Source organism: Poromitra crassiceps (assembly GCF_964638095.1).
Source record: "Poromitra crassiceps genome assembly, chromosome: 13".
Classification (NCBI taxonomy): domain Eukaryota; kingdom Metazoa; phylum Chordata; class Actinopteri; order Beryciformes; family Melamphaidae; genus Poromitra; species Poromitra crassiceps.
Window position 1 is genome coordinate 16,383,493 of NC_139644.1, and position 21,554 is coordinate 16,405,046.

Consider the following 21,554-nt stretch of genomic DNA (forward strand, 5'->3'; position numbering starts at 1 on the left):
TGGTCCTTTCCTCTCGTCCTGTCTCTGTGCCACTCTTCTCCTGCCCCGGCGTGTCCTTGCGGCGGTGCCTTAGTGTGGTGTGCGTGCGGAGGGTGTGCGTTGCCCTGTGTGGCGCCCGGCTCCCGGTCCCGCACTCTTTATGTAGGACGCTGCATGGCCTTTCCCGGGCGCATCTCCATTGATTGGTGGAATCTGGCAGGGGCGTTGCTATGACGACGGATTTGATTTTGAATTTCTCCCTTTTGGATGTTATACATGGCATTGATCGGTGGCACCAGGCCAGCCAGGGACTCGGCTTAATGTTGGCTCGAGTTTTGAAATTAGGGTTGGTTAGGTGCTATTAACAATCAATATTTCATGTGCTCCAGGTTTTAAGGGCATGCTAATGGAGCCGATTTCAGAATAGGAAAATGAGGTTTATGATCTCTCAGTAGAGGGCAATCTGTGCAATATAATTAGTCAATTAATTACAGCAATTTACCTTGGAGAGTATCTGTCCAAAAAGTAATTGAGGCTCTAATATGTGTCACCACTGCAACTGCAGTCAATCTAAAGTCATAATTCGTTTATAGGATTTATTTTTTTTAGATGGGCACGGTTCTTTCTGGCATTTTAATCTATCACTAATGGCAGGATAGGCCTAAGTGCATTAGGTTTGGGTCTGCTCATCAGTTGAAGGCAAAGTTTTGTTTATGCAATTCAAGTGCCAATCAAATTTTTATTTAGTCATATTAGGGGCATATACACCTTGAAAAATTCTACCATATAAAATAGGCTTTTGCACCTTTCATAACACATCATCACTCAAAACACAGCTCGGTTTGACTTCAGTGTTAATAAACAATACAAGCTGGGCATGCATTTAATGGGCTGCTACAGCCAGTTGGAACATGCTAACCTCCATGATGGGGCATTGACAATCAATACTAAACACTTTAACTACTCAGAGTGAGCTTAAGAGTCACATGATGAACCATACATCCTAAAATAACACGCTATAGCTGGGATATATGGTGCAAGTGAGTTCCAGTGGCAAGTCCTGTAGCAGATATGACATTGGCGAATAACCCCTGTGGTCGTGACTTTGAGGTCAAAGAAATGTCTAAAGGGGGATTTAAATGAGCCTTTATTTACCAGCTCAGCTAGCATCGATCCTTCTGTCACAGACTGGCCGGTCAATACTGGGATCCCTGTTCAAATCTTCTCAGAGAGATGAGCTTACTGTCAGCTTGTAACAGCTGACTGAGATGAAAATCAATGCATCAAGCTGCTAAGATGCCATTACTCCGATTAAAATATTTATAGTGACATGCTGCATTCAAATAAATGTGTATAAAATGTCTGTCCAAAATCTAAATTCGGATATGACACCTACAGACAATGAGAGGCACCATTTTCGATGGGAATTGGGTTGTGGTGGCGCCCTGAGGGCTGCCAGGCTCCAGTAAAAAATGCAGAAGAAGAGGTGTCCTGGGGCACCCCTACCTGAGCTATGAATAGCCTGACAGGTTCTCAGAGGAGAGCTGTGCTGCTGTGTCCTAATGAAGCTGCTAGATACAACAAACTGGACTATACTGCTATAGACAAGGTACCTTATCCTATAGCATCCATCTCCTCAGTCACGTTCTGAAGGTAGGTGCAGTTGCATAAGAATGATAGTCATGTGAGTGGAAAATATGGCTGCATGGGCTCCAATACTGTATGCTTAGATGGGTTTGCCCATTTACTGTTAATACAAAAAACCACAATCCATGCAATTGTTGTGTAGCTCAGCTGTAACATGGAAACGTGTTACAGCAACCAGGGTTGATCAGGCCCTAGCTTGTGTCTAGTGGCCTGTGTAGTCCCCCGCCCCTCCTGATCCATAGCCACCTGGCTGCCTTCTCTGCAGCCCCCCACACACCTCAATGGGTCTATTTCACATTAAAGTCGAGCTGAACCCAAAAATGACTTTTCTTTTCTTTTAGTTCAAATACCTGGGTATGCAGTGCACCTATTTAATAATGTATGCATGCAAAGAAAATCACAACAATCTAATTTCTTTCGTTTTTCACACTTTTTCACATCAAAAGTTCATTTTTCAAGATTTCATTGATAACAATGCTAATGTACAGTTTGCTGGCGTCACCTAGTACTATCAAATTTCTACCCCATTTCAACCAATCATATCACGACATGCAGCTGTCAATCAAATCTTAATTTCAGGATAGTTTTCTCTTCCAAATGAAGTAGAAAATGGCGCACTTCGGAGATTCCAGGCCAACGTGCTGCACTCTCCGCTCGGCAACACGAAGGCAGCTGGCTGCCTGCGGCTCGCTGAGCTCCACTCAGCCACTAACCTCTCGTCAAAAGGCTCTTCCCGAGGGGAGCGCCACAACACTCTGAATCCCACTCAATTTGGAGGCGGAACACGCCAGGATTGGCCAAAGCCCAATCCAGTCCCCAGAATTGTCAAATAAAATCATCGACATGATACTATGACCCGCCTCTCAACCTGTCATCTTAGACAAACTATGTTTTCAGTCTGAAACGGACTCATATGCACGTGACGAACGGGTTCAGTTCGACTTTAAACCCAAAGCAGCCATTTTGTGTCGAAAAGGCAGGAAGTAACACAATATAAAAATGATGGGGCTCATGCACTGACATTTATGACAGTGCGCATGGACCCATATGCCATCCCTGCTTGTAAACCCAAACACTCTAGTTGCGTGCATTAGGCCAAATCAGAGCCATATGGGCCAGATGTAAACCCAGTAACCCAAACCAACACTCTCCAACATTTGAACTGACTTCTGCATGAACCCCATTAATGTTGTGCTATTTTCTCCATTGAGATCAGCTTCTATTGAGGATCTGCTAACCGGACCACAGACACTGGGGATGGATTGACAAGCTGCTGAATTTGTGTGAGAGCTCCCCTCGGGACGACATCCATTGAGGGATCGATGCGCCTGCGCCACAGGGGGCTCCATCACATTGTGTACAGTTTAGTGCTGCCTAAATGTTAGCATGATTAGCATCAGCAAGGTGTCCTAGAGATGACCTTGTTGTGCTGCTGAAACCCTGGGGATGCATCAGTCAACCGGGCCTCCAAAACATGACACAAATTGCTTTTGATGTAAACATTCAATACCGCATGCTGAATACATTAAGTGTAAAAAAAAAAGCAACATAAACATAATAGAATAATGTAGGAGATGCTGCAGTCTGCTATCAGCTCATTTCAAAGCACTGCAATGTGACATATTATAGACATTTAGTTCAATTATATTCTGTAGGCTTTTGGTGTTTTTGTACGATAGGGAATAGTGTCTGATTTCAAATTCTCCAATTTTTTTTTACAACTAGGCTACATGAGTGAGTAAGAAAGAGAGATGATCAAGGTCGTGTGTGTGTGTGTGTGTGTGTGTGTGTGTGTGTGTGTGTGTGTGTGTGTGTTACACACTACATACAGTACACACTCACCGATTCAGTTGAGACAAACAAGCAGGCGGAGGGAGACTGGGAGAGAGTGATGAAAATATCTTCAAAATATTCTGTTCAGATACCATCATAGGCTATTCAAATGACAGCTATTCATAATCTGAGAGGACCAATTTGTTCCAACTAAAGTCACCGATACAATCTACACAAAACAAAAATATTCTTACAATATAAATATAAGAAGATCAAGCAGCCATTATATTATGTTCCTTATACTTCTTTCAGTCATATGAGGTATGTACGTTTATTCCAGAGTATATTTCTAACTCACAGAGTAGGGACAATCTAAACGCCTCAAATCAATGACATTGTCCAATGCTCTTATTTATCAAATTGTTAACTGACATGGCCGGCAAAAGATCGATAACAAGATCCACTTTGTTGTCTAATCTGATTTGTTGTTATTTAATTGGAAAATACAGGAGTCATTTTCTCTTCTATATCAATACTACCCACCAGGTGGCTCTCCAAACTGGATGCACAGTCTCTCCCTTATAATGAAGACTGGGTCTCTCTTACATGAAATAATGCCATAATCCAATGGGGGGGGGGGGGAGTAGGCCTACACCAAATGATTACTCTCGTTCTATGTTTCTATGTCATGGTGCTGGGAAATGTAAAGTAGGGCTTACAAATGAAGGGCAAAAGCACACTAAACTAGCCACCGACAGTAGTAGGCCAATACTTGAGTTATCCTGAAAATGAACTAAGTAGGATATAGGCCACAACATATAGGCCTATTATGTGCTGAAAGTGGGTCAAATTTACCTCCAGTTGCAGCTTCATTAAGTGATGAAGTCATTAATTTAAATACACTTCAAATAATCAATACAATTGAGAAAACTATTAGAACTTGATGTTTGACTTTTGTTGCCATGTCACTCTGAGTCTGCACTAGTAGTCTCACTTCAGAGGTGAGTGGGCCCTTTGTCTGCACTGGCTGAGACAAGTAGACTAGGTCCTATAATAATCGCATGGAATATGCAAAGCTGCAAACACTAGAAACCTCCGGGAGGTTGGGTCAAGAGACAGAACGCATGCTGTTTCAGTTGAGGTGCAAGGATAGGAACGAGGCTACTACAGGAAACCTACGTTGATTATGGCTGCGGGCAGTGCGGGCGAGTCCACGATAATATGGTAGCCTGCAGCAATGAAAAGGCAGTGTGGGCGGAAAAAGGACTGAGTGAACAAGGATCCAGCCTCCCCAAAGTGCTGGGCATTTGAGCGGATCAGGACTTGGTCGAATTATCCCATATACTGGACTAATAACGTCCACAACACAGTCCCGGTCAAAGCGAACTTTTCCCCCTCTCTTTTTCTTAATTTCTTTTAAAGGGCGGATTGATCTTTTCTCGAACACCTGAACCACCTGTTGGAGCGGCGCAACTATTTTCATCGTTATCAGCACAGGTAAGACGCTAGGATAGGATGCCTCTAACAAGAAATTACACCCAGAAATATTAACGTTATGTATCATAATATTCCTATGGGCTTATTTTAATTTGTGTAGTATCCCCTTCTAAAATGTATTATGTGATTAGACCTGGTAATGATTTTGCATAAGGAGCAATTAAGCTGAGCAAGGGGTTATGCAGCTGTAGCTTATTTCACCTCTATTTCGAATGGCAGCCTATCTCGGGAGCAAATATGTTGGGCTGCATGATGTCCAAAGCTTAAAAATGTTTGCTACTGGGAATTACACTGGGTTTTAGCCTTTAAATAGGCTACTAGATTTTTTTGTATGCAAAATGGTGTGGTGAGCACATGGCTGAGAAGAAGTGATACAATTCACTGCAAAATCGTGTAAATGTTGTACTATATTTACTACAGCAATAATGTGTCAATTCAGCAAAATCTGAATATTAAATGTAGAGAGAGAGAGAGAGAGAGAGAGAGAGAGAGAGAGAGATATTCTAGGATTCATTAGAGACTTGGATGGAGTTATTTGGTCAATAATTTGTGTTGCAGAGTATGTGATTCCAAATGATCGTATAAGAATTCCTTGGGTGTTCCACACATGGGTGAACAAGGAATCAGTGACGTGGTGGTAGGCAGCCTACTGTTTCAGTAGACTACCCTACCACCACCACCACACCATGTGCTGTGATATAATCATCCCTGAAACATCCCCCTTTTTCTGTTTTTAGAAAGTCAATAGGAGTCTTTTGTATGACAATCACATGTCAATCATTGCTTCATCTAAGAAATGCAAAAATAGTCCATGTCTGTCCATACTGCAGGGATGCAAACTAGTGTGACCTTTACGTGGCAGTCACCTGTTTCATCCCAAATTTGGGCACCTAAGTGAATGATTCCTGAGTAGTTTCACGTCTGCCCTGGTATCCGATCTGTCACCTTTTTGACCATCCATGAGTTTGCATCACTCATACTGTGTTATTCTTGTTGCAGCTTTTTGTTTTGCATCTGCAGTGAAGCCATGGTCATGGATCCTACCGAGGCTCCGAAAGGGTGCGGTCCCTCCATCAGCTCCCTATATTACAACATGTGTGACCTGCTTACGCTGTGGGGGATCGTAGTGGAGGCCATCGCTGCTGCCGGAGTGGTGACTTCCTTAGTCCTGTTCATCATCCTCATGGCCAGCCTGCCCTTTGTGACGGATAAGAAGAGGAAGGCTATGGTCGCCCTACAGGCCAGTGTTCCAGTCTTCACCCTTGGACTCTTCAGCCTCTCCTTCGCCTTCATCGCGGGCCGGGACTTCACCACCTGTGCCGTGCGGCGGTTCCTCTTCGGGGTGCTGTTCTCGGGCTGCCTCGCCTGCCTGGTGATGCACGGCTTGTGGCTGGCCCTGCTGGAGCGGCGTGGCCGGGGCCCCAGGTGGTGGTTGCTCTGCCTGGGAGCCCTGGCTCTCTGGATGGTGGAGGTGATCATCAACACCGAGTGGTTGATCATCACTGTGGTCAGGAGCCCCCTCCGAGGCGTGGCCGGCGTCTCCGACCTGTCCTGCCAAATCGCTAACCAGGACTTTGTGATGGCACTGACCTATGTGATGGCTCTGCTGCTGGCGGTGGTGCTGATGGCAGTGCCCTCGCTGACGCACAAGCACAAGCAGTGGCGTCGAGACGGAGCTTTCATCCTGGCCACCGGGGTCGTCACCATGGCCGTTTGGGTGGCCTGGGTCGTCATGTATATCCACGGGAACCGGGTGGCCGGGAACCCCACCTGGGACGACCCCACTCTGGCCATAGCTGTGGTGTTCAACGCCTGGGTGTTCCTCAGCCTCTACACCATCCCAGAAATCTGCTTACTGACCCAGGAGGGCCCGGAGGAGGAGGAGGAGCAGCCCCATGACGGAGACCACATCCACCCTGCCAGGAACCTGGTCTATGACAACATCCTGAGGGAGCAGGAGGTGCCCGTGCCCCATCAGAACATATACATGGAGAATAAGGCCTTCTCTATGGACGAGGCTAGTGCAGGTATAGTTATACATTATGGCCTATCATTAACCGTATGCTATTAGCAGTTGAACACCTGTTGTCTTTTCCATCAACAGAAAATGTCATGGAAATAATTGGCAGATTGTTACTGTTTTGCAAAGCATCACTGTCAAACCGTTTTTCTAACCCAGGAAAACAAGCTCTTGATGGCAAATATAATTTAATGCAAACAGCAACTTGCCTGTAGACTAAAATGCCAGCCTAATCATGCTTACACAAGCAGCAGGCGCCTGGCAGTAAAACAGGAATATAGCAGAATTCTTTTCACAAAGGAAAGCAGTTGAGGATTTTTTTTCCCGTTCATACATTACTGTATGTACTGTACTACTGTATGTAGATATTGGTAAATATCGGCCATAACCAATTAATATCGGCTATTGGTATCTATCCACCAAAGTTTTCATATCGGCGCATCCTTAGTTTCCAGAGTCACAATGTTAGAAGCTTCATGCTTAATTGCCTGTCACAATGTCAGAAGCTTCATGCTTAATCGAATTAGCATGCCAGCCAGTGAAGCTGTTGACTTGTAAATGTATCCAAGAGGGTTTTGCCTCCCATGCAAACTGTTCCAGGTGAAGCCAGGTCGTGCCTGGAACAATAAAGTGGACCCGATAAGATCTGTGCTGTAACACGCACATTTCTTCCTATTAAAATCCAAAACGATTATTTAAATGCCCGTGGCCTCAGGCCAACCACCGAAACGATGGATTGTTTTTTTCTCCCCGTGTATTACTTTGTGGCGGTGCCCATGAGAATCTACTTATAGGATCAAGACAAATCTGTGCCATTCACGCATCACGCCCTTTTTAGGACAAAAGTCTGATCTACTTAGGGCTGTGTCCTTGGCCAATATCATGAGGCAGGTGCAGCAAAAGCTTGCTCAAACACCAATCGCCATCATAAATTAAAGTTATAATATCTCTGAAGACGATCTGAATGCAATCTAATGTATTTGCAATGATTTGCTTGGGAAGCTGACATCTCCAGACTATCATTTATATACACACAATAGAACTGTTGTCAATACAGATGAAACAATCAGTCTCAGGTTTCCCAGAGCTTTTGCCTGATGACAAACACAAACCAATTAGAGAGACAACAGGGAGATGTTGGGACAGGTTTGGTGAATTTAGCTGGCTCTGAGATCAGGGACATCGTCTCTCACCTGTCCTCTGACATCAGGGACGTCGTCCCTCACCTGGCCCTTGTCAGAAATGGGTCATATACTGTACTTAGGCACTTTTGGAATTTAGAATCCTATGGCATCTTGACACTGTACCGTGTCTTTCTGAAAGATGCAGCAAATGGTCTCATTAATGACAAACCAGTTAACTGGCCGACTTGAGTAAATGTCAGCTGTTGCCATAGAAACTGTGGTAGTAAGTATCCTCTTCAAACACTGGCAGATGTACCTAGCGTGCATTGATGTTTCTGATGTTTCTGGGCCTTGCCGATGTAGAACTTGGACTCATCCCAGAACTATTCCAAAATGATTCTATCTCATGTCCGAGAGTCGACTAAATACATTTTTTGACGGCGTCAGATGCCACTCTGTTATCCATACTGTACTTGTCAGTTTGAGAATTCTTCTTCTTTCTTTGCAATCCTCCTCCCACTTTTCTTCAGCACTATCCAAAGGGACAGGGTCTCCATATGGCGTTCTGAACGGTCAGCAGCTACGCAGCGCTGTGTACCAGCCCACTGAACTAGCCCTGATTAGCAAGGCTCTGGCTAACGTGAGTATGTTCAAAACACATTATAATACGCCCTGCACCAATCAACGTGATGATGATGATGATGTCGTCATTTCTTTGTGGGTTTCTACAGAGCCAAGTGTTCCACAGGGCTACGCCCCCCACTTTGAGTCCGGAAACTCGCGTCTCCCTCCCTCGATCCACCGACTCGCCTTCAGGACTGTCCAATGCTGCAGGCAACGCGAGTCGACAGCACATCACACATAAGGAAGTGTGAGTAGACAAGACAGCACATCGGACATAAGGATGGGCCGATACATCGCAATGCAAAATGCAGAACAAGGAATTGTGATATTAAGTACATTTTATTCTGCTGTAGTAATCACAAAGGAGACGGCTGGCCCATCACAATTTCACAAGCTCTCCACTGAAATTATATGATTTTAAATAGTGTTTAAAACAAACAATTCCATTGCTGGACAGAGTCGTGGCTCAGAAAGAAACATAAATCTGTACAGTCACACTGTAGTCACTGAGCTTTTATTCGTTATTACATCGTATCGTGGTTGTATTGAAGCGCATATCGCATATCGAAATGTATCATGGGATGAGCGTATATCGTCCCATTCTTATCGCACATGCACCCAGTTGCTACCGCGATGAAATGAAATGAGAATTGCACAACGCTGATGCACAATTTGATATTGTATTCCCCTCTCTCTTCCTCAGGAACATGGTCTGAATAAGTAACCCCACCCAGTTCCTGTCTTGCCGACTTCTGGTTTTTCTCTCTTTGGTTCATTTCCCCGGGTGTTTTCACGCACTGCTCCTCTGTGCTGTGTCTGTGTGCACGAGGGTTGGGTGTCGAAAACGAGATGAGGACCAAAACGCCGATATGGGAGATGGATGATGAGACCTAGAGGCTATACGGTCTGTGGGATGGACACCGCTTCTACTTCACTCTGGCCTTATGGCACACATGTGGTCAACCTTCAACCAGGTTTCCATTTGACATGGTTTTCTTAGGGATTTGTGGACGTGCGTTGGCGCGGTATTCAAGTAAGTCGTCAGCAGAGAGCGAGAGAGTGATGAATTGTTTGAGGTTTACGGTACCTAATGGTCTCTGCTGCGTCCACACCTCCCGGACTCTGTCTCTCTTTCTCAGATTTATGATGTCAAAAAGAAATATTTCCCTGCTTTTAAATTATTTTTATTGAACTGGAAATACAGGCTAGTTGAAAACTTTAAGCAGTCTTTAAATCACAAGTGGTTAAACAGCCTAGGAGGCCCTACCCATGAGTTAACTGGTATATTAGTTCTTATTCACAAACACATTAAAAGTTGTTGTTTATTGTATGATCACTAGGATAACCCTGTTCATAATGTATGTATTTTTGTTTTCTCTATTTTCGTAAATCTGGCTGTAAAATAGGTGAATCTGTTGGTTAGTGTACGTTATGTTGGTTCACTTGTAAAATTACATTGTGATTATTTCTTATTATTAACTTATTAAAAACTATAAGCGTTATTTAATCATTTGTGGCTGTTGGCCCTTTGTATTGTAAAAAGAGGAGACTGGTGGGCGACGCCTCCACGAAGAGGCGGGCGTGGGATAGTGGAACAGGAAGTGTCAGTGTCACATGGATGAAAGTGTGCACCTCTCACAGCAGTGTGTTATTTACATATGTGGGCTTGATAAGCTTAAAGCGCTTTACCTGGGGCCCCTTGCAGGGACAGACTCTGCTATTGTGGTGTGTGTGGGCTTAGCTTAAAACCACTTCATGTGGCGCTGAGGGTGAACTTGTGGGAGTCTCGCTTTTACTGTAAGCCACCGGCCAAAAATAAAATCTGCGTTCACTGACGGCAACAGAAAAGTCCACACAATGTTCTTTCCTCATTAGAATTTAGGAGCTTAATGCTCTCAGTCCCACCGAGGGAAAACAATTATTTGTTGCGTTGTTTGGGGCAGTGGAAGGGAATCACATGAAATTTCTGATTAAACTGCAATACCTGACAATGGCAGCAGCGGTAGAGGGGCTGCTGGGAGCTCTGTGTGCACATGTTGGGTTATGTAAGAAGCCGAGTGGGCAGCAAGTAAGCTGTGAGCACAACCACACACATCTTTTCACATTGACAAATTATTTGTATTATAGTGAGTATATTATGCTTTTTGGACTGCAATGACTTAAATAGCAGCCATTCAGATTTGAGATGCGTGTATGTTCAATACACTGCTGCAACAGAACAAAAGAGCTTTCGCACTGACAACTGCATCTTTGCCTTGTTACGACTTCTCCCCCTCTCTGCAGGGAGAGGTATTATTCACATGTCATTTGCCGCTGCGCGCACACACACACACACACGAAAAGCCTCAGAGTGAGCTGTGGCTGCCTAGCAGCAGAATGAGTAGGCTTTCTCCCAATCACTCACTGTCCTCCTGTAGGCTTCTGTCAGCAGCCAGGAACACGCGCTCAGAGAAGGAAATCACTCTGAAATGGATTAAACGTAGAGCAGACAATACAGATTTAAACAAACAAGTGTTCGAGTCCATTTTGCTTTTGGGACCCTTAGGAACGACCCGTAGCAACCTTACCATGACCTTGGTCATGGTAAACCACAATTGCTCAAGTGACATCACTGATGATGTCATAGCACTGATGTCATAGACGATGTCACAATGTCTATGACATCATCAGTGACATCACAATTGCTCAAGTGCCACGCAGTGTATGCGAGCTGCAGGGCGGGCGAGGCCAGGCAGCGGGCGAGCCTAGTAGGGATCGATGCCTAGTATCTCATGAATGCAGAACTGATAAGTTGTCTTTATGGAGAAGTTTATTTTTATTTTATTTTACCTTTATTTTACCAGGCGAGACAATTAAGAACAAAATTCTTATTTAAGTGGGAAGTGGGACTCGTCACTTTAACAATGTTTCACCACACTATTATGGCCTTGTTATGAGAAGTGTCAGGAATGTGTTCCTGGTCAGTGACTTCAGTTGAAATCAAAAGCACTACCTTTGAAACACAGCAACTGTAACTCCTAGATGAATAGCTGTCTTGTGCACATGGTCGCTCGTGGCTGTGTGATTGGGTTCAGCTCAAAGAGCAACACTACCAATCACAAGCATCTGTTCCCACTCAATACATTTCCTTGTCACTGTGACAACCCTGTGTGGACAACCGCACATGCACACGCGCGCGCGCGCACACACACACACAAACAAACACGACTGAGGGTTTCACCACAGTCAAACTGAAATGAATGAATAGACAGGACAATAACTATTCAGTATTGAGGCAGTGTTGTAGTCGAGTCGCACTCAGACTCATTTTCAGGAGGACTTGTGACTCGAACACTGATGACTTGGATTCGAGTATTCATATATTTCGAGTGGGAAGTTGGAGACGAGGACTCAGACTTGATTGAGTTTTTTAGTTTGTAATACGCCCTAATAATTTGGCTTAAGATATTGATAGCTGTCATTGTGCACGGGCATGGCACGTGTGTTCCACCTACATGTGGATTCATGTTCAGTAACTCGGTCTGCACTCAGGTGATGGGGACTCGACTCGGACTTGCACACTGGGCACTTGAGACTCGTCATATATAGTGACTTGACTACAACACTTTTAAGAGGTTATATGTCATGTATTCTTCAGTGGAATAAACTGTACAATTATTCAAATGTCTTTTATCAAGAGCGTACGATTTGTCTTCAGAGCTAGAATGTTTTTGAATGATTAAATAACCAGTCTGTGGTCAAACAAAACATCTCTGAACAATAGCAAAGGTCTAAAAACACAGTGCTGTTTGGCCTGGAAGCCAGTAGTACTCAGACAAAAGGCCTCATTCATGACTGGAATGAACAGAGAGGGTCAACCATTAAGGGATTACAATGTAGCTGTGCCAGGGACCGTGTCTAATAAGTGCTTTGCGTTTAAAAGGCTGATTTATTTGGGCTAGAAGCTGTCAGAGATATGTCCAAGGTAGGAGGTTATGCCAAATACAAACAGTCTCCTGCATTTCCATTTCCAATATTTCGCTTACCTGCAGGAAAATGTTTTTAGGACATGGTTCTGAAAGAGTAAGCTCAAGTGTGCTCATTTTGTACCTGGTCGCTGCCGCTGAACGAGTACAGAGGGCACGTGGTTGAAGGTGATAGCCTAAGGCTTACACAAAACACAGAGGGACTTTCCAATAAGTATAGATTTACTTAAAAAGTCTAAAAATAGCCACATCCCTCAGCTTTCCCTACAAACAGGATCACATAGTGTGGATTGAGGTTTCTACAAGACTGCCATCTAGTGGGACCACAGCAAACAGCCACAATTTCATCTTTGACTTTAGGAAAATCCATGTGGTTTTATTGTCTATTCCATCCAAAAGCACTATAGATTCAGAAACAAATAGTAAAATAATGTAAATGTACAGCAAACACCACTGTAGACCAAAAACATCACAGGCTAAGTCATAAATGAACACTTGCCAGTGAACAGTCACGAGTGTGTATATCAGGATACAATTTCAAAACTTTTCCATGACTTTTCAAGGATCCATATTACAATTGATATGTAATGTGAGGCGTTGACTCTGAATCAATACCAAAAATTACTAAATCTCTTTATATTGGATTTTAGTGCTTTAGAGTCACTGCATCACATTAAACGGAAGCTATTGAATTAAAACATGAATTTCCCATAAAAGATTAAACATTAATATAAAAAGAAGCCATTTGAGGTGGTTCTGGCATCTGGCAAGGATGCTACCTGGGCACCTCCCTATGGAGGTGTTCCAGGCACGTCCAGCTGGGAGGAGGCCACAGGGCAGACCGAGGGCTAGGTGGAGAGATATCTCCAGGCTGGCCTTGGAACGCCTCGGGATCCCCCAGTCAGAGCTGGCTAATGTGGCCAGTGAAAGGAAGTTTGGGGTCCCCTGCTGGAACTGCTACCCGACCTCTGATAAGCAGTTGAAGATGGATGGATGGATGCAGCACCAAACTGCAATATAAAGAGGTGTGTCCTATTTGTCCAGTGTGGTAATAATAATAAAAAATAAAACTGTCACGCATCGACATGTTATATCAACAGCTACAGAAAATAAACTTGCCGTTATAGATGTTCAATTACACGGAAGGTTATCCAAGGGAAATTACTGTAACAATTGCATTACACATAAGAAAATTCCATGACTTTTCCAAAATTTTCATGGATTTGGCTAATTTCATGACTTTTCCAGGCCTGGAAGAGAGATTTTGAAATTCCATTACTTTTTCAGGTTTTCCATGACAGTGGGAAGTGGGAACCTTGGTATATTTAGTTGCAGGTGGTATGTCTACTGTACCAGGCACTTCAACAGGTAAGCTATTCATCATTTGAATATCCTATCATAGCAACAAATATTCCTGGTGAATGTTGACATTTCCAAGATGCTTTGGAACATTTGTTTCTTTCTCTCACAGTTACGAACACTGTGCGCTCATTTGAGAGCAAACAGTGGTGCCAAGTCTAGTTTTCTGCATGCCGGCATCTTATGAGTCTTTTTAGTTCATACATGAAACTGCAGCTAGCTAGCATCTAATGGGTCGAAAATAGTCGGTCGAAAATAGTTCCTACATGAAATTGCTCACAACAGGGTCTGTGGAATATCTTGAGTAACCGGGTCATGATTTCGGGAAAGAAACATTGCTGAGTGCCATCCAGTTCCATTGTATTCGAGAGAAGGCAGAAATCTGTATGACTGATATCTCCAAAATGCAGGCAACTAACACAAAACGATCTAGAATGGATAAATGGCACTACAGATGAGCAGAAAAATAGGTATTTTGGATTTTAAGGTGAGCTGTCCCTTTAAGGTTGGCTGCAAATCCTGGTGGTGAGTGACTTGAGGCATCACTGAAGGTTCTTGAGCTTGTCCAGGCCTTTGGCCCTGGCCTCTCTCTGCTGCTGCTTCTGTTTCTTCAGATGGCGGTAGGCCTCCACCACGCGCTGCCTCTCTTCCTCCAAGAGTCTCTGTCTGGCCATGGACGGCTTGGCTGTGGAGGCCACTGTGTGGCCGAGGAGAGAGTTGAGAAGCAGCTGCTTCGGTGCATTCTGGTGGTTGGAGGGACAGAGAGAAACCACAGGTGACCACTACTTAATCAAACTTCCACACACAGAATGGCACTGAAATGTGTGATTATATGGAATTACCTGGGATTTAACCACAGCTTTTTTGGGTTTGACACTGAAAGTAGGCGGGGCCATCGCAACGTCACCAAATTCAACGTTATCTGCATAATAAAATAAAATAAAAATAGAATATTACAACAATGATATAATGTCAGTTTGTCACAGGCTTTCTGGGGGGCATTTTGGAGTAGCTAAACACATCAAACCAGTCAGTGCAATTTCAGACATTACATTTACCTAGAAGTTTAAAAGTTTGACAATTGCCGTTTTAAATGGGATTAAAAAATAAATAAAATTATTGTTGTAATTGTTTTCATTATTGCAACTACAAAAAAACGTCTCAAAATTGAACTGACTGTTATTGCCAATTAGTTCTCAAGAATTTCGCTCCATTTGACTCCATCTAATGTTCTCTGTTTACAAGTCTCCTGTTCCTTGATGTAGGATATAATACAATTCAATGACAGCTCGTTTAACTTCATGGTAGTTTCTGCTCTGGCATGTGGAACCTTCTATGTGTGTAGGTGAAATATGCATTTCATCAGATGCACGTCCAATCAACTGAACTGAACTCCAATCAAGATATAGAGACAGATTAGGAAACTCAAGGAATTTGGAATTTTAGATGCATGTTAACTGAATTTAGCGTGTCACTGCAAGGGGGTTGAATACCTATTGACTCAAAATATTGAACTTTTAATTCATTTGTAAATAAATAAATAAATCCACTTTGACATTTTTGCTATTGTATGTAGGTCGGTAGGGGGTCAAGGGGGTTGAGTGCTTTCTAAAAGCACCGTTTATTCAAGATATTCACCAGTGTTTCACATTTACGAAAGGAGATACCTATATCAGCGGTAGAGAAGTTACAGAGACTGGTTATCTCCTATGTTAGGAAACGACTGGGACTGTCGTAGCAGTGTGGCGTTGTATGGGAAAGGGGTTTTGGAACTACCTGCATCTAGCTTGGTTAACAGAGGAGTCTAAATGCACAAAGGTAAGTTTGGCAATATCGCTGATGGAACCTTAAAGGAACACTCCGCCCATTTTCAACCAGCTTTGTATCATTAGAACATCAGTAGTATATCAGAAAACTGTAAACGGTTTTGAAGTCTGTCATTTAATTTGACAGTTATTGAGTGTTAAAGTGTGGACCAGTGACATCACTGGTCCACACTAACTCAAATTAATAACTCATTAACTCAAATCAACTCTCAATAACTGTCAAACTAGATGAATGATGAATAGTTTGACAGTTATGGAGAGTTGATTTGAGTTCATGAGTTATTCATTTGAGTTATTTGTGGACCAGTGATGTCACTGGTCCACACTTTAACACTCAATAACTGTCCAATTAAATGACAGACTTCAAAACTGTTTACAGTTTTCTGATATACTACTGATGATCTAATGATACAAAGCTGGTTGAAAATGGGCGGAGTGTTCCTTTAACACCACTGTATGGAACCCAAAAGAAGCGGTGCAACAGAACAGACCCAGTAACTGCTCAGACAGGCAGATTGTAGGACAGGTGCAACAAGGGGGAGGGGAGGCTTTGGTCTGGGCAAGTAGGTCAGGGAACACGAAGATTTCTGAAGTAAGGAGCAAAGTGTGCCAAGCATGTCTCTCAGGCAAAGAGCTCGTCAGTGGAGGAACTGAGTGAAGATACAGAGGAAGGAACTTGAACGCTGAAAGGAGTTGTGGGGGTAATGGAGGCAAACCCAATTAGATTAATTATAGGTGCAATCTGTGACGTGCTTCCATCTCCCCAAAATCTCAAGACAAGTGAGGTAAGTGAGGACCGGGCCAAGGGACACCTTGTGTTCAGACATCGCTACTCTTAAACATATTTTGTCAGGATGCAAAATAAGTCAGGCCCAAGGCTGATACACCTAAGATCATGAACGAGTTTAGAAATGATTGGTTAACGCTGGGAACTAGGAATAGGCTTAATTAAGTATACTGAGAGTGAGTGCAGCAGAGCTGGATCTGGGACACCAGATCTTACTGTTGAGTCTTCTGGAGGTGGCATTGAATTCAACGACACATTTGTTATGGGATATATAACCCCAATGACCGCAAAAACAACCATGTTACATTTAGATTGGGTAGCTAGTGAATGGTGCTGCCTGTCTGATGTTCCAGCAGGTTTATGACGGCCCTCTGTGGTCACCGTTTATGGGTGAGCACACCTGCCTTTCAACATCTGAACCGGGCGTCTGTATGCACGCTTGCACTGCATTATGGAAAAAGTGTTTACCTATGAACATCTCTTTTTCCATCTCGTCCTCTTGTCTGTCCAGCTTCCTCTGCTTTAGCCTTTGTAGTCTCACTTTATCATACCTGTACCAAGACAGCAGAGAGCATGAATTCAATTACAAGCACATTAGGTATAATGCAACCACTGACTTCCAAGAGAAAAGCATTTGTTGATTTAGGTGTAATTATGTTGACATTGATACAATATGAGTGTGTGTGTGTGTGTGTGTGTGGGGGGGGGGGACAAAGGCCTGAGTCACGCCCTCTTCCAGGTTCGGCATGGGACCTGAGGGATTTCATGAGGGGGCCTCAGTGAAATGTTCTATGGTCTCTCCTGGTTCTGAATATAGCTGAATGTGCAAGTTAATCTCTTTTCATATGGATTCTACAAAACCTCTATGGGGAAATGAATGGGGAATTCACTTCCTCAGGTCCCATGGGCAATCTCGCGAGGCACTCCATATAGCTTTCTCAGGAAACGCGTCAATATTTGTGGTGAAATTGTACTCACTCTTTCTTCTTCTCAGACTTGCCCTTGTCTGCGGGCTTCTCTTGTTTCTCTATGGCCAGTTCAGGCTCTCTCTGCACTTGGTTGTTGGTGAGGAAGAGGACGTGCTGTGTCGCGTTCTCCATGCGCTGCACGTATGCTTTCACGCTCTCCTTCTTGCCCCTCTTGAAATGTGGGACAGGTATGTCTCCGACCTGGGAGTCTCCCGGCTTTCCTTTGGGGATGACGGCTGAGAAGACAGAATACATGTGGACGACATAAGACACAGACTCACAAGCGATACACTCATCAAAGGCCATGAGAGCCGATAGAAAAACGGTTTTGGCATTTTATTTTTTGGGATATTATTCAAGTCTCTTGGGGGGTGTTGCAGTGAAAGGTTTTCAAAAATCCTATGCATTCGTTTTTTATCGAACGTCCCTTGTAGTGGACATCAGGACTCGGTTCATGTGAAAATGCAGATGAAAACATGGAGTTGCAGATGCTTCTGGCCCAAAAGACTCTACATTTTGGGGTATCATTTGTGATGGTCTCCCTCTTGCTCATCCTCAGCTGATGCCTCCTCCTCTGAACTCTCAGCAGCATCCTTTACTGTAACCTGTCCCACTTCATCCTCATCTGAAAACTCTGTCGGAGCCTCCTTTTGAGCACAATTATCTCCGCTTTAGTCAGTTCCCTGTCTCCTAGAAATGTTATAAAATCCAAGTAAAAAAGTAAGGTAGCAAATCCTGTTGTCCACCACACTGGACATCGCCAGGAAACAGTGTCATATTCACATATTCAGAGGGTGACTTTTTTTGTATACCACTGAAAACGTACTCAACTGTCGTTAATATACCCCTTCTCTCAGATCAAGCTGCAGAAACACCATTTCTGCACAATTTTAAACACTTATCTCTCTCTTGCAGCCATAAAATGTTGTGGTTTGTATGGTATTTTGAAGAGACAGGTCGTGTTGTCATGGTTACAACCCAACAAATGTGATATCACTGAAAAGCCCAGGATGTCCTCTACACACTAGTCTCGCTTGTCAGACTAGTATCTTCATTTCGCGCTGTACCAGCGCAGGAGTGTGGCTCCTCTTACTCTCACTCTGGTCTAGCAGCAAAAAAGGCTGTTATCTTTACAACCATCCACCGAAAGTACCAAGCAGGCCTGCTTTATTGCACAATCTAAGTCTTCGTCAAAACGTGCCCTTCTCAGCGTGTAGCAATGCTAGCTACCTTGTTGTTGTTGTTTCACAGCGGCAGAGGCATTTGAGAGCGACATGCAGGGAGCAGAAAGGGGTTTCCCTTGCACTCCGACTGAAATGGTCAGAGCCAGTGGCAGAGCTTGGACCCACAGTATGCTTCTGAGTCAGACTATCTACACACTGCAACAGGTTTCAGCATGATATCAATGGTTATTGAAATTAAGACCAGACAATCATGTCCACCACAGTGGACAAAAATTAATTTCCGGATGGGTCTCAAGAGGATATAAGGTAACGTTAGTTCTTTTGTGTCTTCATTCTGACCTTTTTTCAGTTTTTTGGTCCTCGCAGATCCCTTCTCCATTCTCTCCTTGCTCTTCATAATCTCGCGGAGCCTGAAGGGAATGTGCTCGAGGTGGTCTTTTTTTTGCTTGGGTTTGTTAGGTTTCCCATCTTGCTTTAGCTTCTTATCACTGAAGTGAGGGAGGTCACAGTCCAGATAGCATGCAAGAAGGGAGGAAATAAAGTGTTAACATTAAGATGTCTAATAACCGGGGTTTCTACACATTTTCAATTTAAAAATTACATGTCTGGTGTTCAATATGATTTCTGCAGATAGACATCTTGCACCTGCTAACTACGGCATATGATATCATAGATAGATAGATAGATAGATAGATAGATAGATAGATAGATAGATAGATAGATAGATGTATATGAAGACTGTTCTTCACAGCCACACATCAGAATAGTGAGGTGATGGGCAGGGTTCCTACACGATTTCCATTCAACCTAAAAACAAATATAGACTGGATAATTTATTTGGGTCGGTATTTGGTATAATGGATGCTGACAGTGGCTGGGTAATAAGATAGCATCTTTGGCTCTATCTATCTGAACATTATTCTTCACAACAAAAACTGTGGACTCAATGGGTCTACAGTAGACACTTATGTGTGTATCGATCTGAACCACAACATGTTCCATAGTTTTCCAGACATTTGTTCAATTAACGCTATTCAAGATCTTGAAAATAATGTTTAATACATTTTCATACTTTCAGCAAACCTGCGTAGGAACCCTGAATGGACGATGCTAACAAGCGAGCTGTCGTTCCAGATAGCATGCTAACAGCTAACGCTAGCTGGACTACTAAATTGCAACGTTACCTTGGATTTTTCCCGGTCTTGTCAGTTTGTTTTCCTGACTTATTCAGTTTGTTCTGCCGATTCTTCCCCATGTTATTGCCTGTTATTTGGAGGCATTACAGTTAATGTTACCAAAACAACAACACGTGTGGTGGAGCATGGAAAGCCTTTAACCTATGAACCTCAACCTCATGAGTCAGTCCCGCCCGAGAGAACGAAACGAAGAGCTCTCACTCTGCCCATTTGTTTGTGGTACCGCAGATCCCCGACGGGAAACTGAGTCATGCTACAGTTGCTCACACTCACAAGGTAGGGAAAAATATACATTAGAAGAATAGGAATTATAGACCATAAAAACAACAAAATAGAAGAGGTGGCCTGGTCACAAATGTGTGCCCCCTTCTCCAACAATCCTTAAGTACCATTGAGTATAGAGTAATAATAATAAAGATACGTTATTATTGAACATGTTAAAGGTTTCTGACTGCACTAGTCTCATTGGTATCTGGTATATAATTAAAAAACAAAAAACAATCGTCGTTTCTAGAACATGTCTATCTATCTGCTCAGGCTCAATTTACCACTGCTCATTGCACAACAGCTACCATTATGGTGCACCATTAACCACAGTTTGGTTTGACTGAGAGGGGGGGGGGGATGCAGTTTTAATATACGATCTTTGATATGGGAAAATCGACTCGTTGGCTGAACAGATATCCGCCCATCTGCCACCACCAGAGGGCGTAGTAGGAGTTTTATATGTATTTGCATACAACAGTGACCCAAAACGTTTGGGTATCGATGACCTTTTACAATTATACCTCACCTTTCACATATTTTGTCAGGATGCAAAATAAGTCAGGCCCAAGGCTGATACACCTAAGATCATGAACGGGTTTAGAAATTATTGGGTAATGCTGGGAACTAGGAATAGGCTTAATTAAGTATAGGTATAGCCTACACAGGATACTGACTACAGGGTATATTCATGTTTCATACTGTTGAGTCTTCTGGAGGTGGCATTGAATTCAAAGACACATTTGTTCTGGGATATATAACCCCACTGACCACAAAAACAACCATGTTACATTTAGATTGGGTAGCTAGTGAATGGTGCTGCCTGTCTGATGTTCCAGCAGGTTTATGACGGCCCTCTGTGGTCACCGTTTATGGGTGAGCACACCTGCCTTTCAACATCTGAACCGGGCGTCTGTATGCACGCTTGCACTGCATTATGGAAAAAGTGTTTACCTATGAACATCTCTTTCCATCTCGTCCTCTTGTCTGTCCAGCTTCCTCTGCTTTAGCCTTTGTAGTCTCACTTTATCATACCTGTACCAAGACAGAGGAAAAGACTAAAGACACACCTTTTCAGGCTCCATCTGGGCCTTTCTTGAACTAACTTAAAAAAAAAACAAAAAAAACTTGTACCACTGTTCCTTCAGAAGTTGTAGTTGTCATAGACTGTGTTGCATAGTTGATTGCTCTATTGCTGACAAAAATGTGTTATTGTAAGTCGCTTTGGATAAAAGCGTCTGCCAAATGATGTAATGTAATGTAAATGTAATGTGTGTGTGGGGGGGGGGGGGGGGGGGGGGGGGGCTGGCACACACACACACAAAGGCCTGAGTCACACCC

The 21,554-nt window shown here is 43.4% G+C and overlaps 2 protein-coding genes across 2 annotated transcripts; one reads left to right on the forward strand and one right to left on the reverse strand.

Moving 5' to 3' along the window:
- Nucleotides 1-5,929: 5,929 nt before the first annotated feature.
- LOC310788012 (G-protein coupled receptor family C group 5 member C-like) lies at nt 5,930-10,083 on the forward strand (the record flags this gene model as incomplete). Its single annotated transcript, XM_083649477.1, has 4 exons — nt 5,930-6,923; nt 8,571-8,680; nt 8,772-8,911; nt 9,368-10,083. 4 exons carry the CDS (start codon nt 5,930-5,932, stop codon nt 9,378-9,380), a joined length of 1,257 nt encoding a protein of 418 aa, XP_083505603.1. The 3' UTR covers nt 9,381-10,083.
- A 2,903-nt stretch (nt 10,084-12,986) lies between these two features.
- ccdc137 (coiled-coil domain containing 137) lies at nt 12,987-20,090 on the reverse strand. Its single transcript, XM_083649159.1, has 6 exons — nt 19,938-20,090; nt 19,093-19,241; nt 17,580-17,805; nt 17,070-17,152; nt 14,831-14,910; nt 12,987-14,731 (listed from the first exon to the last, which is right to left on the reverse strand). The coding sequence occupies exons 1-6, from the start codon at nt 20,006-20,008 to the stop codon at nt 14,531-14,533; spliced, it is 810 nt and encodes a 269-aa protein (XP_083505285.1). The 5' UTR covers nt 20,009-20,090; the 3' UTR covers nt 12,987-14,530.
- Between the last annotated feature and the right edge of the window lie 1,464 nt (nt 20,091-21,554).